Source organism: Semicossyphus pulcher, unplaced genomic scaffold (assembly GCF_022749685.1).
Source record: "Semicossyphus pulcher isolate SPU_LCO1_2020_fin unplaced genomic scaffold, fSemPul1.0.p SCAF_7, whole genome shotgun sequence".
NCBI lineage: Eukaryota > Metazoa > Chordata > Actinopteri > Labriformes > Labridae > Semicossyphus > Semicossyphus pulcher.
The window spans coordinates 6,038,533-6,057,114 of NW_027211748.1; the positions used below are offsets into that span (position 1 = coordinate 6,038,533).

An 18,582-nucleotide genomic window follows, 5' to 3' on the forward strand; every position below is an offset into this window, starting at 1 on the left:
ATTTGTCTTACGAACATGAGGGTCACAGATGATGGAGAGTTAAAGCTCTGCTTAGTTTGATCATAATGAAACCTTGAAGACTCGAACTTTATTGGTCTCGTCATCAGAAATTGCCACTACAGTAGGAAAGTAGCTCTCCTAGCAGACATGCTAACAACACACATTTTGACTATATTCCTCAGAACCTGGCTGCAACACTGTTACCTAATGTTTAACTGTACCCAGGTGTGTTTTTGTAAGCACTCTAACAGCACATTGTTTGTGTACTGTGTCCATGCTTGTGATACCGTACGCAAAACTCTCCATCAGTCTTTTTTCATATTGCAAAAGTGCTGCAGTTAAATAAGCCGAAGTCTTGGATTTACAGGATTTTTTTTGTACTCCCTCGAACACAGTATTGTAGAGCTGTAATGTGGCGAGCAGAGCGTATCTTTGTGCAAAGTGCACTATCACTGGAGAGGCGCTGCTGCTGAGCTGCAGACGAGCAGTTTATCTGTAATTGACGGTGATCCTGCAGAGCTGCTGATAGACGCAGCCCCACCGCGGGCGGGGTAGGTGAAGACAAAATATAATAGGTTCTCACCAGGAGACCTTGGGGCCTTCTGATGGTGAAGACTGGTTGTTTATAATTCATTTAAGTTATTGTGAAAGTGCTGACTGTGCCAAAGCTTAGAGGATAACATCTGCTCAGGAAGTGAAGTCCTGGCCTCAGTGTAAAGCATTGGAACCAGATCTGTGATCTCCTTTATAAGAATTGTATTTGCAGGTGCTAGTCCGCCTAAATGAATCTCATTTTATTTTCACTCTATGTTCATTCTTTTTATAGAGGAAGGACTGCTTGAATAGTTTATTCCAAAGCAGGATGACAGGCGCCGCACAGGTCCCTCATTAGGGAAACAGTGTGGAGCTTTTAAGAGCTTTTTTTCAGCAAAATCGTGATGTAACCAAACATCTTCAACCCTGTAGAAGAGCACAAAACGTAACTTTTGTTGCTTTTCATTATGAATCATAAATGTCAGATTCTTCATATCCCTACACTTTTTGAAACATGGACATAGCATTTTGTTCCCCTTTCAAAAAATCAATGATCTATGTGGTAATAAATAACTCGCTCCTCATTAAGACAAATCAACTGATCCCATTAAAATAAGAATTTGCATGAATACACAAAAGAGAGATGGAACATCAGTAGTTCTGGTTACCTAAGGAGAGGCTGTGAGCCTTACTTTCTCTCTCTTTGTCTGACGTGTCATGTGCTTGTACCACCTGCACATCAAACTGCACATTTTATTGAGACTAAAGATGCTGAAGTTCTGCTTTGTATTTGACTTACGGTGTCTGATTGGGAATCAGGGTAACTAACGATACAGTAATTATGCGATAATTGATAAATTACAAGAAGTGAGAAGATGTATAACAAATACAATACATCACGATATCTGATTAACTTAATATAAAATGCCCCTAGAAAGGTAAAGTGCACGATTAATGTATTTATTCACATAGGCTGTTCTCTATTCAGTCTGTCAACTAAATGTACAGAACTATCGAACAACTGTGAAAACAAATTAGGACTTAGGATTTGAAAATCGCCGGTGCATCTCTTAACTTCTTTTCACCACTGTCCAACATTATCCCGCTGGCGTCGTCTTCTTTTATACCGCTTTCATTTCCTTCACGTTACACATATGTGTATACACACACACACACACACACACACACACACACACACACACACACACAGTACTGTGCAAAAGTCTTTGGCAGGTGTGAAAAAAATGCTGTATACTAAGAATGCTTTCAAAAATATAATTAATAATTGTTTATTTTTATTTTTTTCCAACCAACTTCAAAGGTACATTTGCACAAATCAGGGATTTTGTAGGATTATAGTCAGGTGCTAATGATCGTCAATTTCACATGTGTTTGAAACACAGTCATTAACTGAAACAGAAACAGCTGTGTAGGAGGAACAGACAAACTCTGCTACCAAGGTGAGGTTGTGGAAGACCATTTCAAAAGGGTCTTTTAAATGACAAGTTCAGCCTCAAAGCCCTGCTAGATGGTTCTCTGGACAAGACAAAAGTTATTTGTTTTTACTGTCGATGTGAACTGCGTTACCACCGGCAGTGTTTCCGCTACATACATTTTGCCGGTCGCTGGCCCGCTCTCCTTGTTGAGGAAGAGCGCTGAAACAGTGACAGGAGTCACAGGACATCAGGACGCTCTCTGTCCGCACACAATCATATGCAGTTCTGTAACACAATGTAAACATTCCTACTGTGTATCTCCGTATGTCCCTACTGTAAATGCATTGATTGTCGCTGTTTATAAAGCTTATAAAAAGGTGCAGATGTCATTCGGTAACGATCGATCGTTTTGATTGCTACGTCTTTAATAACGTCCCTCGTGCACACGCGGCTCACGTGCTGTGAGAACTGAATTGCGAGAGAAAATATTTAACTTGTGTGACTTAATTAAACAGACTGCTGATGAAGACAGTCAACACAGCAGACAGAGAGACAGACAGAAAGAGGGGTCGGGGCCAGCAGAGGTGCAGGTGTGGTGGGGGACTGAAGCAAAGCAAAGTGATCAGATTAAAGTAGATTGTGAATTAAAACGTGAATTAAGGTGAAGAAGAGAGAACAATTAAACTGTGGAGGGAATAAATCAGCATCTAGAAAGAGGCTAATCCAGACTGAGTAAGTCAACATGTGATGTGCTTCTCACAGGAATCATTGATATATGCGATGATTGCCATGTTCTGCTTTCAACATATTTTTTGAGCATGCAGTACCTTTGAGGTTGTTCTGTAGAATATTCTGGACAGTATTTGTCTTTGTTTTGGAATGTTGCGGTAATAATAAACAAACATTTGCATAAAGGAAGCATATTTGTCCATTCCCATGTTGATAAGAGGATTAAAATATGTCATTAAGGTACATTTACAACAGGTAAAAATGTGCGATTAATTTGCGATTAATCACGAGGTAACTATGGACAACCATGCGATTAAACGCGATTAAATATTTTAATCGATTGACAGCCCTAATATATATAGATATAGATATAGATATAGATATAGATATAGATATATAGATATAGATATAGATATATAGATATAGATAGATATAGATAGATATAGATATAGATAGATATAGATAGATATAGATATAGATAGATATAGATATAGATAGATATAGATAGATAGATATATATATATCTATATATATCTATATCTATATATATGTGTGTGTGTTCCAAAATGCATATAATACTTTTTGTTACTGTTTGTAATGTGTCACATATGTTCTGCATATGTTGGAAATTGTCATGTTTATGCTGGTTTACAGCTGTAACCACGAGTGAGGTGGCTGATACATTTCTTGACTCCAGCTGTATTTTGTACGTAGAGCAATGGGTCTGGCCCATGTGCTTAATAAAATTTAAGGCACCCTCTGTTGGTTTATAGATATTATAACACTGCCTAACACTTGTCCGGGCATCTTTTAATGTCTGGTATTCTGCTGAAATTCATATGTTAGTATCGGAGGATATATTCTCTGATGCCGATATATCTGCGATATGCAAATATCGTCCACTAAAATCAGCTACCCCATAAATGGGTCGGGCTATAGTTGTGACGTGGTAAAGCAAAATGGCAGGGAAATCTGTTTAGAGTGGCCTTTGTAAATTAAAATACCGACATTAGGGGCAAGTCTATCAATAATTCTATTGCACGAGTCAGGAAGACGAGATATTGCCATATCAATATTTTGTCCCACCTCTAGTAATAATGAGACATCTTCATTCAACAATTGGCAGAGAACAATGAGCCACAGGTTGGAACAGTTTCTGTTCCTCGTCTGTCAGTGTGAGCTTTCAGCCTGCAGGCATGTCACCAGATGATGGATTACTGCTACACTGTGACCCCTTGCATGGCCCCCTTTTAATGCCCCACTTCCCCATCCAACACACGCACACACATATATGATTCCCTGTTAAGTGTGCGAGCAAATGTGCAGTGTCCTGGAGGGAAAGGAGGATAAGCAGCGATTTGCATGGACCACGTTTTCCAAGGAAATTCTGTTAAGATGAAATAGAAGAAAAAATTTGAATAGAACTTTTAAATGAAACCGTTGCTTCTTAGACTGTACATGAGTGTTTTATCACTTCAGAATTAGAATCGGCTTTAATGGCCAAGCATGTGGACACATAGAAGGATTTTGGCTTGGGTTTACAGGGCTCTCTGTGTATAGACAAAAATACACAATAAGAAGTAGTGCTGAGATAAGGAGTGCGAAAGATGAAGATAAATAACAGCTATGACTATATACACAGGAGGTAGATGGTGCAGCAATATTTACAGTATGTACTGAAAAAGATATGCAGTATGTACAGATGCTTAGTTTTGTGTTGATACAGTGGGATCTTTTATATTGACAACAGTCAATAAGAACACAAATATACTGGCACAGTGGATGTTTGTGTCACAGGGTATTTGCACATGATTTGTTCCTGACACTCTGGGACCAAGTCAAGTGTTCATCAGAGTGACTGCCCGGGGATCGATCGTTTTGATCGCTACGTCATTTATAACGTCCCTCGTGCACACGCGGCTCACGTGCTGTGAGAACTGAATTGCGAGAGAAAATATTTAACTTGTGTGACTTAATTAAACAGACTGCTGATGAAGGCAGTCAACACAGCAGACAGAGAGACAGACAGAAAGAGGGGGCGGAGCCAGCAGCTGTGCAGAGAGCAGGTGCAGGTGTGTTGGGGGACTGAAGCAAAGCAAAGAGATCAGATTAAAGTAGATTGTGAATTAAAAGTTATTAAGGTGAAGAAGAGAGAATTAAAGTGAGGAAGTGTGACATAACATCTCGAAAGAGGGTCATCCAGAATAAATCTACATGTGATGTGCTTCTTACAGAAATCATTGATATATGAGATTAATTGCAAATTTAATTAATTACAAAGTCATTAATGAGATTATTTTTTTTAATCACATGAAAGCAATGGTTTTGATATGACAAGTGGTGGAGTAGAATTGGATCAGCAGCTCTTGAGGCAGGTTGAACAAGTGACTAAAGTTAGATAAGGCTTACGAATTCACATTCAAACCAACACAAAGCGTTTGCAGCAATTTTGCTCCTAAAACACACATTTAAAGACATTTTAAATGATAAGGACCCGTCTGTGATGTTCTGTTTTCCAGGAAGGAGCATCTGCCCGGAAGGCCCAGACCCCCGCTCTGCAGCCTGTCCCACGTCCAGGTCAGTTTACATTTCTAACTGTGTTTGACTTTACGTGTTGTTCGGTATGATATCGGCTTCAGACCACATAAAATTTAATGCAGAGATGGAGTCACCACTTAGTAACTGAAGAGCACCATCTTCTGGGTAAAATACCGTAACACAATAACGTACCTCTCTCTGCATTATATACTGGTATATTGGTTGAACTAGTATATTGGATGCAGCCCACTGTTAAGATAAAAAAATGTATTAAAAGTGCGCCTTAAACACTGAATTTTACTGACTTTTTAATTTTATTTTACATTTTGGTTCTAGAACCTCAACACCTTAACAATGAGGTCATGCATGTCTTTAGGGCTGGGTATCGATAAGGATTTATCTATTCGATTCAGATTGGATTCAGATTTGGCCGAAATCTCATAGCCTGAATAACAAAAACACACGAGAATAAGAGTTATGGGGAAAGGCATACTGTACAACATGCCGAAAATGCACTCGCAGCTAACAGAGAGTAACATAAACATCAGTGCAAAACTAACTTACATATTCATGGAGGCACACACGACCAAAAGAGTCCGTCAGCGATCACTGATGTCTCCGTGGTAGGTGCAGTAAAGGAGTCCGGGGATGTCTCCCTCACTGCCGTGTTTCGGCTGAGTCGTGCTGCGTTCAGAGGCCCTTAGAAAAGTGAGTGATCAGACACATTTTTACTCATATTTTAAAGATCGGTTTCTGTATTTATTAATCGATATTGGGTCATTCAAATGAGAATCGATTCGAATCGGAAAAATCAATTTTACATATCATGACACATCGAAGATTGGTGTTTTTTAAAGTGTAGCAGTGGTAGCAAGGGATTGTTAGCTACTATACAGTCCCTCTAACGCTTGGTGAATTATTGCAGTATCCTCCGCCTTATTGGGACACTGTATTCATTACCAAAAAAATGTTAAATTAATCATTTACATGCAAACATTTGTGGCCGTTGGTCCTTTTGTGATGGTTAAGGCCCCAACTGCTAGATGGCGGCTATTTAACTCTTCCGTTCTTACCTTAAGAATCGTATACTGCCTTAAATACGATATCACAGTTTATTGTATCATAACTTTGTATCGTGATGCGTATCATATGGCCAGATTCATGCAAATACACAGTTCTAGTAATAACATGTTATTGAATGATCATGTAATTGTTGGAACATGAACCTACATTTGGAGCACTGCTTTGCCCATTTTATAATGTGTTAACTGTCAAGCAAAATCCTCCCATCTTATCTCTCCATGCACTCGATTTTGTACTGAAAGAGTCTCTGCTGGATAACAACTTCAGTCTGACAGAGCAGCTATTCTTCTCATGTTCTGCTTCACAGCGTTGCCGGTTCATTTTTTCACAAACATTTCTGTACAGGTCGAAACATAATTCATTTAACACTCACTTTCTGTCACTCTCCTCTGTAACCTTGGTCTGTCTGACATGGGGCTGCTTGTCCCCTCTGTCCTGTCCGTGGGAGGTTTCCCTCTCAGCGCTGCCTGTTGAATGTTGATGTCGGGCAGCTATCTGCATTACTCAGTTTTTTGATCTCCTACAGCACGGCGAGAGGAGAACCCGCAATATTATCCTCCCAACAAACCAGTCGCACAAAGACTTTCTCTGCAGCTACGTTTGAGTTCCGTTGCTCTCTTTTAGACTGAGCCGCAGAGATAAAATCATATACACTTAACTCTGCCCGATGATAAAAAAAACACAACTTTGACTCTGACACGCAGAACTCGTGTACACATGACCACCATATTAAAAGAACATGCAAAACATCTCTAGATGAAACCGCTTCTCTGAATGGGACTTTTGTTTGGTGAGAAGAATCACACGTCTGTTTCACTTTTTAGCATGTAGTGATCCGAAATGCCGTCCTGTAGCTTTTTTTATGGGGAATATGTGAGAGGACAACTAAGCAGCATCAGTCTGCTTGTCGTAACGACCTGACCATTTAACTGTGACACGTTAAAGATTATTTCAGGAGCTCACGTCTTAGACAGTAATGACTAAAGGCTACATGCGCTGAACACCAGCATTCCTGTCTTTGACCTTCTTTGTCAATTTTCTTTTAGCTTTTATAGGGAAAGAGCTGCAATTAATCATTTCTGAGCCGTCCGTCTCTGAATTATACCTGTAGCTTAAGAATTCTATTTGTGTCATTGTTTTTGCAATGTAGTAGTTGGTAAAGCCCTTTTGCCCAATGCAGCATAAAATAGGGCTGAATGATAAATCGATCAACGACTGCACTTTATGTGCAGTAGTCACAGGACGTGCGGTAGTGAAGCACATAAACTGAAACACGTCAAGCTGCTACTTTTATTGCTTCTTGATTCAAAATGAAAACCAGCCCGTTTCTTACTTTCCCAACTAGTCTACAGGAAATGTCTGATATCACGGTGTCATCAGAGCACAGAGTGAGCCGACCTCTGTGCTGTAGAGTCTGCATGTCACCTGCCTGTAAACAAGCACGGAGCGCTCGATCGAGGCGGACGCGCTGTTACGCGAGGCAGCTTTTCAGTTCGTGTACTCTGCACTGCAGCGCACCGAGCCCTTTGCTGCGGTCTGAAATATAACTGTTAAGGATTAGTAGCCTATTTGACTTCACCACACATGCCACGGTGACATACTTAATTAATCTTGAAAGAGGTCCAGGTAGAGACACTGTTCTCAAGCAAAGGACGGGAACATCATAATGTCTGACCTGCGTTATGGTTCAGTTCCATACATGTATACATTTAAAACATCCGTCAAATATAGAAAATACAATTAGGCTAAATAATTTTGCCTATTATTAAGTTTCACACAGAACTGGAGGGAACTCATAATTTAATTCTAACAATAATGAATACTTAAATACAATACTTCAATTCAGAGTGGGGCAAGGTGAGCCGCTTCATGTTTCTTGGCAACTGTCCACACTTTTTGTCATTTAAGCTACTTTCAGGAAGCTCCCATCCTTTCCATCAGGCAGTGATGAAGAGAAACCCATGGGAGAAGAGCTTAGTAATATTTAGGCCTACACATATTTAAAAAATACAAAATGGTGGCTTTGGGGTGAAGTGAGCCAAATGCTCACTTAGCTAGCTACTTTTGCTGTGTTGCTGTAGCTTAGCTTGCTTAATTTCTCTCAGGGGTAGCTTCAGTGCAGTGAAGCTAAATTGAATGTAGAGTAGCTGGTAGCTTAGCTCACTACATTTCATAAGTAGCTTGCCCAACATTGGATACCGTCACCTGGCTGGTCACGCTGGTTAAACATTGTTAGAAATGGTAGACGACTTACAGTTTAAGTAAAAGCAACTGCAGCTGACAAGTCTGTTAGTATTGATTTAAAGCCATGTGTCACTCCAAATGAACTCTCTACTTTTTCACGCTGCTGTCAGAGTCTCTGAACCAACTGTGATTAAAGTAGGAGGGGTTTTTGTTTTGTTTAAAGAAGATAGACTTCAAAGTCCCACATGATTAAATGTCTGTTAATTGCTTATATGTACATAACATGCTGCGTTTGTTTTTTCCTCACTACCTTTTTTTAATTTGAATAAGGCGGAACCAAAAGTTATCACAACGTCAGCTCCTAACAATATCCTGCAGCCCTAGTTTAAATTTGAATGATTTTGCCTGCACTCTGTAGAATGAATGTTACATTTGTCATGTTTCTTGTCTTTTTTCCTTTAGTTTCACAAGCCAGACCTCCACCGAATCAGAAGAAAGGTACACAAACTCCACTCAGTTAGATACTCTGTTTCTGACACTCAAAGCGACCTTGATAGTTTGAAGAACAGAAGTTGTGTTTTGAAGCTGTTGACCTTTCAAATTTCCACTTTCACAACAGGTTCCCGGACGCCTATTGTCATCATCCCGGCTGCCACCACCTCACTCATCACTATGCTCAATGCTAAGGATCTTCTGCAGGATCTAAAGTATGTACACGGAGCGGGAACTTACCTTATCCTTACCTTTATAATAATTGGGAAAAAAATTTGCTTATATTATAAACACCACCTAAGAAGGCACTTTTCGAGTCTTAAGGCAAAAAAAAGCCGACCTGTGAACGTGCCCGATCGCATCTTTGTAAATAAGGATTCAGTCATTAAGTCTGTGCAGGTATCGACCACAAGAAGTCCCTACAGATTTAGCAGCACCGAAGGAAAAGACCTGGGTCCGTATTCATAAAGCTAGTGCAGAGAGTTGCTCCTAGTGACGAAATTCTAAGAAAATTCTTAGAATTTGTTTTCTAAGAATTTCCCCTTACAGTTGAGACTAGATCCTGGGAAAAATAAAAGTAGTATTTCAGTCCTTAAGAGAGTTCTTAAGGTGAGAAACAGTTAGGAGTAGTGAGGAGGACTTGAGCTTCAGAGTTTCTCAAGCAGAGGAGAACATGGCAGAAAGAGAGATAGGAGAAGTGTTCTCCAAACAATGAATGACAGTGTACAGTGAGCTGATTAAACGCTACAGATTGGATCGTGCAGGAATCATGTTTGTGGTAGATTAATGGGACGCACATCTGCATTATTGCGCTGGTATATTTTAATTCTGTGTTTAAGTTAACTTTGACAGCAGTTATAAGTAAGTGGTATCTCACCTGTGCATGCAGACTCCCATTTGGGTGCTGCAATCTCCCCTCTCGGACTTCAACACATACCACTGCTTTTAACGCTCCTCACTAGTGCGCACAACCAGCAGGGTGTACTCTGAAGGTTACTACAGACTTTAAATTACGCCCTGTGCACCAGTTAGACTTAGATGAGACTTAAATAAAAGGGCATTAAAACGAGAGAGAGTCATCCGTGATCGCACAGTAAGTTGATCGACAGGTTTCGTTTTGTCAGGTCCTGTTTGAAAGTGCAACATGAGGCACATCATATATTAATTGTTGGACAAAATTATAGTAGGGACAATTGACTAATTTCCATACCCAGTTCTACGCCCTTGATATAGCCTGCCTATCAATTGTTTTTAAGCTGAATAAATGCAGATTATATTTGACCGTAATTTCACCCATTTGTCTGGAACATTGAAAACTTCCAGGACACGTGGACTGGCACGGATTTATTTCTAACAGAAATGAATTGATGGCACAATTAGACAACTAGAGTCTATGATTAGGCCGAAGGAATGTGTCATATCTAGCAACGGGGTCACCACACCTCCTCACTAAAATAAAAGTTTTTGTCTCTTCCTTGTTCTTCCTTGCTCTGAGAGTGTCCCTACATCACTCCTAGGCTAGGACTCCTTGCTAGAAGTTTCTAAGCTACGTTAGGAGTTTAACACTCTTCAATTTAATTTGTATTGTTAAAAGAGATGACAGAGACTCAAAGGCAACAATCAACCCGGGTAATAAGGCACATTGTCTTTGTCTGAAAGGTCAGATCAGAAGCTTTTTGAGAAATTAGTTTTTCAGAGACTACTATTAAAACGAGACAGGAGAATAAAATAGAAACAAAATGTTGTATGTACCTGACAGGTTTGTCACACCAGAGGAGAAGAAGAAGCAGGGCATCCAGCGCGACAACGAGGTTCTGCTTCAGAGGCGCAAAGATCAGATTCAGCCTGGAGGCACAACTCTGAGTGTCACTGTGCCATACCGAATCATAGACCAGCCTCTGAAACTGGCTCCACAGGACTGGTGAGCCCGACCTATCCCATTTTATTATTTACTTGCAATTGTTTTTAAGCTTAATGAGTGCAGATAGTATTTGACTGTAGTTTCACCCGTTTGTCCGTAACATGTAAAGCTTCCAGGACACATAGACCGGGCACTCTGTTTACAATAGTACAACATAATTATATATATTTACATTTACACCCTTTTGACACAGGCACTGGAAAGTACATCTAATGTCCAAACTTAAAATAAACACATATGAGACAAACGCTGCCATTAGCAGCAGATGACTCGCTTTAATGTTCATTTTTATTTCTTCAACCAAGGAGCCCTCTACCGTCTTAGCTTTGTAACTCCTTAATCTGCCTCACCGGGTTTTAACATGATGAGACACAGGGCAACGAGGCTCTCTGTACTCCTTCGTTCCAGACACAACTACGGAGTTACCATAGCAACTCCAAGTACGACCGCAATTTAAGCTAGCTCAAACGTTGACATTTCCAGATCAGAGGAGGTTGACCTTTTTCAATAAACAAGTGTACAGTCTACATTGAATATTGACGTTGTCTGTTGATATTGATGTAAAAGTTGATACGTGTATCACCACCTTAACTCATCTTGCAGTGCCTTCGTTCATAATTTTTGTTGTAAAAACATCTGATTTCTTCTGAGTGTGAGCGGCATGTGCACTTTTTTACTCACTTCCAAAATCCCAGCACACCACAGAGCATCTCTTCTTCTGCGCTGCTGACAGCCCCGTCAGGCTTCCGTTTCATCACATAGGACAGCAGCAGAGTGAGCAACATGACATATGGCCCATTGGCTTTTCAGCGGCAGGCTGGAGTCAAGATTATTTTATGAGCCTTTTATGTCTTTATTGAAGTGAGAGGACAGTGGATCGTGTCGGAAACAGGGGAGGAGAATGGGGAAGACGCGGCAAGGGAACCCGGGGCCGCTGCATCGAGGACTAGAGCGATTTAACCACTGAGCTAAAGCAGCGCTCAGTCTAAGACTCTTAAACGCAGCTTGTTAGTTGTTGCTCCTGCATTGGTCTGTGTAAACAATTATACAACGAAACTACAACTAACAATCAGTCGCCCTCCCCCCAGCTGCAAAAATGGAACAGAACAACACATTGACTCTGGATGTCGTTAATGCCACTTCGTTACCTCTAAAACCAACAGCTCTGTATTCTGTATCCAGCTGTGATTAAACACGTTCATCTCTCTTTAACAACACCGTGTGAATGTTTCGTCCTGCAGGGATCGAGTGGTGGCCGTGTTCGTGCAGGGTCCTGCCTGGCAGTTTAAAGGCTGGCCCTGGCTGCTGCCCGATGGATCTCCTGTCGACATTTTCGCCAAAAGTGAGTGAAACACACTGATGTTAAAGCTACTGCGAGGAGTTTTAACCGGGTTATGAAACAGATTGAAATAAATACTGACGCTTCTGTATGACATAAGAGATCAATCAAAACCAGCAGCGACAAGACTGATTTTTAATGCCTGTAACCACTGCCGGGGGTAGCTGTTGGACGAGGCGATGAACTACATGCTGCTAAAGCCCCTCTTTTTTATTTACGTGCCCCCGGGCATAGATAAACAGCGAGTGATGTTTGACTGTTAAAAATAAAGCAGGATGAGTTTTTTGTCTGAAAACACTATGTACTGAGACACACCATGATCTGAGACATATGTGGAGGTGTGAAACAAAAACTTTTTCATGCATGTCCAAAATATTTTAAGACTCATCCATCCTGCTGCAAATTGTCCTTTAGAAGTATAACTTTGTAGAATTACAACCTCTTGCAGACGACTTCGTTCCATTACTGCAATCTACTACCGTAAAATTCGATGTACAAGACGCACAAGACGCACTTTTAATACATTTTTTTGTAATCTAAAAAGTGTGCAGCGTCCTATATACCGGTGAAGCCAATATACCAGTATAAAATGCAGTGAGGTATGTTATTGTGTCGTGGTATTTTACCCAGATGATGGCGCTATCCAGCTAAAGGATAACTTTTTTTTTCAACCTAGACCCTACTTTCCCCATGTGTTTGTGTGTAAGTGACTAGTGGAGCCAACAATGATTGAAATCGATCCAGTATTCAGGGAGGGAGCACCGGCCGGCAGCCACGAAATGAGATACAACGTAACTAAACGGGGCAGCGCGCATACGCCAATATACAGCCACTAAAAGCACTTGTTTATGCTACTGACAGGCTCAGATGTTATAATAAGTGTCTGACAACACTGTGGCAGCCATGCTGCTTTACCTTATGCTCTCTGTTGTTGTCTGTAACCAAGTCTCGCTCACGGAGAAGTCTCGTGCGAGACCGTAGTTGTTGCAGGAAGAAGGAGAGAGGAGTGAGAGAAGACGAAGACTTGGAGGGAGAAGTGCCGTTTGTTGTGTTGGAGTACAGAAAGCGTTGCTCAGTGCTGTCTTAAAGATTGTCATGGCTGAAGATCCTCTCTCCCTGTCCTCATCCTCTCTCCCTGTCAGAAGAACAGGGAGAGAGGATGGGGACAGGATGGATGAATGTATTACACATTTTACATTTTATTTTTCATTATTCATCAGGGCTGCACAGTGGTGCAGTAGTTAGCGCTGTTGCCTTACCGCTAGAAGGTCACTGGTTCAAACCCTAAAGGCCAGGTGGGCCTTTCTGTGAGGAGTTTGCATGTTCTCTGCGTGCATGCATGGGTTCCCTCCCACAGTCCAAAGACATGCTTGTAAGGTTAATTGGTGACTCTAAATTGCCTGTGGGTGTGAGTGCAAAAGGTTGTCTGTCTCTATGTGTCAGCCCTGTGATTGACTGGAGACCAGTCCAGGGTGTACCCCGTCCTTCGCCCAATGAGAGATGGGATAGAGTCAAGTGATAAAACCAAAAAACATACTACATTTCCCATAATGCATTTCACCTCCCCATGTGTATTTCAGCGAATCACAATGCATTTCATCGGTCACATGTCTTGAAAACGATGACATCATGTAAGTGCGCTCATGTCGCATCCGGCTCTAAAGGGTGAAGCACGCATGCGAACACGCATGTGTCGCACCCGGTCTTAAAGCCATATACAGGTATATGCCGCGCCTGGTCTTAAAGCCATATACAGGTATATGTCGTGCCTGGTCTTAAAACCATATACACGCATATGTTGCGCCCGGTCTTAAAGCCATATACAGGCATATGTCACGCCCAGTCTTAAAGCCATATACACGCATATGTCGCGCTCGGTCTTAAAACCATATACACGCATATGTTGCGCCCGGTCTTAAAACCATATACAGGCATATGTCGCGCCCGGTCTTAAAACCATATACACGCATATGTTGCGCCCGGTCTTAAAGCCATATACAGGTATATGTCACGCCCAGTCTTAAAGCCATATACACGCATATGTCGCGCTCGGTCTTAAAACCATATACACGCATATGTTGCGCCCGGTCTTAAAACCATATACAGGCATATGTCGCGCCCGGTCTTAAAACCATATACACGCATATGTCGTACCGGGTCTTAAAGCCATATACAGGCATATGTCACGCGCAGTCTTAAAGCCATATACACGCATATGTCGCGCTCGGTCTTAAAACCATATGCACACGTATGTCGCACCCAATCTTAAAGCCATATACACACATATGTTGTATCCGGTCTAAATGGGTTAACTTATTTTTATTCTACTTCTGTGTTAATTGTTCTGCACCTTAACACCAAGTCAAATTCCTTGTATGTGTAAACATAAATGTGTGTGTGCGTGTTTCCCCTCCAGTCCGAGCCTTCCATCTGAAGTATGATGAGGCAAAGACTGACCCCAACGTGCAGAAGTGGGATGTGACCGTCCTGGAGCTGAGCCGCCACCGCCGCCATCTGGACCGACCCGTCTTCCTGCGCTTTTGGGAAACCCTCGACAGGTCCTTCCTTACCCTTGTGCATGTTTGCGTATACCCCATCTGTTGCTCTGCTGTGCTGTCTAACTCACCGTTCTTCCTTCTCTTTCTCCTTCATCAGATACATGGTCAAGCACAAATCTCACCTCAGGTTCTGAGCCCACATCACAGCGTCCATCCCCAAAACTCCCACAAATAAATTCTGCAACCTTCCAACTCTCCCCGGTCCTCCTCTCGCAGAGGTAGCCCGTCTCATCCATGCCACCAATTGAACCTCCAACATGATCCCGTTTTCACAGGAGGACAGATTATCCAGCGACTTCCTCCGACTCTTCCTGGAGGACTCCTGATGTGAGGTGCAGGACACGTTGCTCTGGACACTGGAGAGAAAATGTAGGGCTTTTGTTTTTGTTGTAATTGTTTTCTAATGTTTTCATGTAGTTAAGACAATACCAAAATCTGTTTTATATAAAAACATTCTGTGGAAACAATTTAGCTGATTAAAAAGCAACATGATGAGTCTGAGGGTGAGGGGCTTTGAACTTCTGTCCAGTAATCGTCAGTGAATCCACTCAGATCTTGTTACATTGAGAGGAATGACTCTCGGTGCAAACAAAAGATTTGAGGAGAGACTTCCTTTACACTTAACTTTTTTTGTTTGGGTGTTTGTGGTCTGAATGTACATATATGTATGTTAATACTTCAGAAAAGCGACTCTGCTCTGGCTCAGTGCGATGATCTCAGCCGAGCAGCCTGTTCCTAGCTCAGTTTTTGACAGATCAGCACATCTTGTGGTCATGCAATGACCCTGTTAAAGTATTCTTTTTCTTCTTTGTTGGTGTTGTGCTAGAGGAGACGAAAGATGGAAAGTATTGCTTTAAGGCATCACATGGAAATAGACAATAAAGCCTCAGAGAAACAATTGTATGTGTGCTTTATTACAGATTTTTAGTGTTGACTTCATTATATAAAGTATAACTGTTGTCCGACTACCCGTCCATCCCATTCTTGTGAACACGATATTTCAGGTTCATCTTGTGGGATTTTCATGTCCGTCCCGTTCTCATGAAGGATTTATTTCATCATCCTCTGTAGAAAAAGTTAAGACAACCATTGTCAGTGGAAATAATTCACTGGGTTCATACATGTCAATATAGTGAAAACTTCAATTTCACCAAAAATCCACTAAATACCCCTTTAATAAACTCTGGGACAGGAGACATATTTAGAAGGACATAAATGTATCTATTTTTTATTGTCTTAATTTTTTAGGCCAGTTTGATGCTGATTATAAGGGACATTAAAAGGGAGTGTGACATGTAGTGAGATATAGTGAATATGTGAGTTGGAATTGAATAAATAGATCATGTCTATGTTGATTATGCATTGCTTGTATATAAATTCTTACTCATTTTTCTTTCTGGGAGAAATCGTCCATCTTATGTAAATGGACTAAATGTAAATGTGCATCCCTTGTGCATCATTAACGACGACTGGTCTTAGGAGTCCTTAGAGGACCAAAATGTCTGAATGTAATAAACTGTCATAAACATATAATATATTAATATTATCTTCCACTTTAACTGAGTTAATTTTTTTAACCAACATCAGTCCTGATCATAACCACCAAATATTCATTCATTTTCAGAATTGTAACCCTATATCAAAGTCAAACGCATGTTTTATCTCTGTACTTAAAGGACACATGAAACAAAGCCAATGAAAAACTCAGGCCATTAGAACGACTGAACTCATATGGTCTCACTTTTATGTTCTAATGGCAGTTGGATAAAAAAATGACGTTTTTATGGATTTCAAAGGGCCATTTTTGCCCTAATTTCTGAGTGTGATTTCATTTGAACAATCTTACACTGCACAAAAAATAAAAATACATCACTAATTTCTCTATATACACATACACACCACTCTGTGACATCCATAGCAACCAACACCCACACCATTTTTGTTGTATTCATGTTCTTTATTGGCTTTCAGTGCAACATAATACAACAGGAACAGTCATTTGTCCCATAGGCAATACATGGTAAAGTGGCTCAATCTGGTGGAGAAAAAAAAAAAAAATTTTGAGGGGAATGCTCCATAATGACATACTAACACAGTGGATCACATCTTCTTATGTTCTAATGGCTGTGGGATCAAAAAATTGTGTTTTAATGGGGACATTTTGGTCCGAAAGCACCTCTAAGGTACTACTTGATGCACACACTATAATATAGGCCCACTAAAAAGCAGAAGCAAAAAAATACTTCCATTGCCATTTGCAATGCCATATGCATTAACACAGTCCAAAATATTTTTTTTTTTTTAAATGTCCTTTAGTGATGCACAAAGGATAGCTCGTTTCTAGTCTTCTACACTACATGTCACATTCACCCTTTCACACTGATTGCAAAGGCCGAAGTGCCAATCTCCAATCAGGATCTGTGCTCATTCTCACCCGATGGCTATGCCTTCGGGAGCAATTTGGGGTTCAGTATTTTGCCCAAGGACACGCAGACTGCAGGAGCTGGGGATCAAACCGCCAACCTTCCAATTGAAGGACGACCGACTTTACCACAGAGCCACGTGCCTGAATTGCTTTCAACACTTAAAGAGGGGGTGTTATGTTGTTCCTCATTTAAAGACACATATGTATATAATGTTACAATGTTGGATGTTCAGACTAAACGTGGGTGAAGTTTCAAATGCCAGGTTTCACAGTTTTTTCTACACGCTCTCCAAAGCCTGCTGAGGCTGCACTTTGTGACATCAGGAAGTGCAGCCTCAGCAATCTTCGGAGAGCTGGCCAATCAGAAGAAAGTGGGCTTGTGGGGGTGAGGTTTCTTAAAGAGACAGAGCTGACTGAGTGGTTTCAGGCAGAGGCTGTGTGAGGGCCTGCATAGAGCACCAGTGAGAGAAAAATATGTTTTTTTTTAACTGTTGATTATGCTTAGCTACTCCACAGAGTGATGGAGTGAAATATGAAGCTTGAAATTAGCATAATACCCCCCCCCCCCCCACACACACACACACATAAATTTCAAATGTATTCTTCCAGGAATAAAGTGTATGAACAAAATTGCGTTAGCATGTATAAAATATACATTTTTACATTTTCTATGGGATATTCCAGCTGTCTGGAGAATACCATCTCTGACTAACTGAAGCAGGATACATTTCAGACAGGCATTGATATGATGTCTGGGAGGTTTGTGCAGAAAGGCAACCATCAAATAATGCCAGGAAAATTACAGCGCAAACAACTTGCGGCAACTTTCAGAAGGAGCAATTATCTAATGTACCCTAATATGCATGAGAAACCATTTGAGTCGCACCTGACGTTTTGTATACAATACCTGTGTACATAATCTGCCTTATAACTACCAGCTAATTATAGTAATCATTTAAAACATTTAACCCCAATGAAGAGGCAAAAGGCAGGGACTGAACCCGCCTTTGGGATTTAACTGTTTACAGGGTTCCAGTATCTACATTTTAGAAACACTTTAATACTCCTCCCTACTTTACTTCAGCTGACAGGAAGCCTTTGTTTTTGTGGGCCCTAACCATCATTCTCTCCAGGCAGGAAGGCATGTTGTTCTCATGGTTCTCTGCTTCTCAGGCTCAGCACAGATTCACAGAGATCGTCCCAGGGGGAGAGCATCAACTGGATCCCCTCCCAGCCGGTTTCCCCTCCAATGTCAGCCAGTGGTCCCAGACTCTGCTCTTTTTAGAACAATGACATCACAAGGCCAGAGGCATCAACACACTTCTGACAGACTGTGTGACCGA

General features: G+C 41.1%; 1 protein-coding gene across 1 annotated transcript in view; it reads left to right on the forward strand.

The window, feature by feature from the left end:
• The window catches only part of cdc73 (cell division cycle 73, Paf1/RNA polymerase II complex component, homolog (S. cerevisiae)), a 39,021-nt gene extending 22,892 nt beyond the window's left edge, over positions 1-16,129 (forward strand). Inside the window, exons 11-17 of the mRNA XM_069684467.1 lie at positions 5,219-5,276; positions 8,967-9,002; positions 9,124-9,211; positions 10,756-10,917; positions 12,159-12,259; positions 14,673-14,814; positions 14,912-16,129. Of these exons, the coding sequence (XP_069540568.1) occupies positions 5,219-5,276; positions 8,967-9,002; positions 9,124-9,211; positions 10,756-10,917; positions 12,159-12,259; positions 14,673-14,814; positions 14,912-14,948 (624 nt within the window). The 3' untranslated portion in view covers positions 14,949-16,129. The remainder of the gene's footprint in view (positions 1-5,218; positions 5,277-8,966; positions 9,003-9,123; positions 9,212-10,755; positions 10,918-12,158; positions 12,260-14,672; positions 14,815-14,911) is intronic.
• Positions 16,130-18,582: the final 2,453 nt, after the last annotated feature.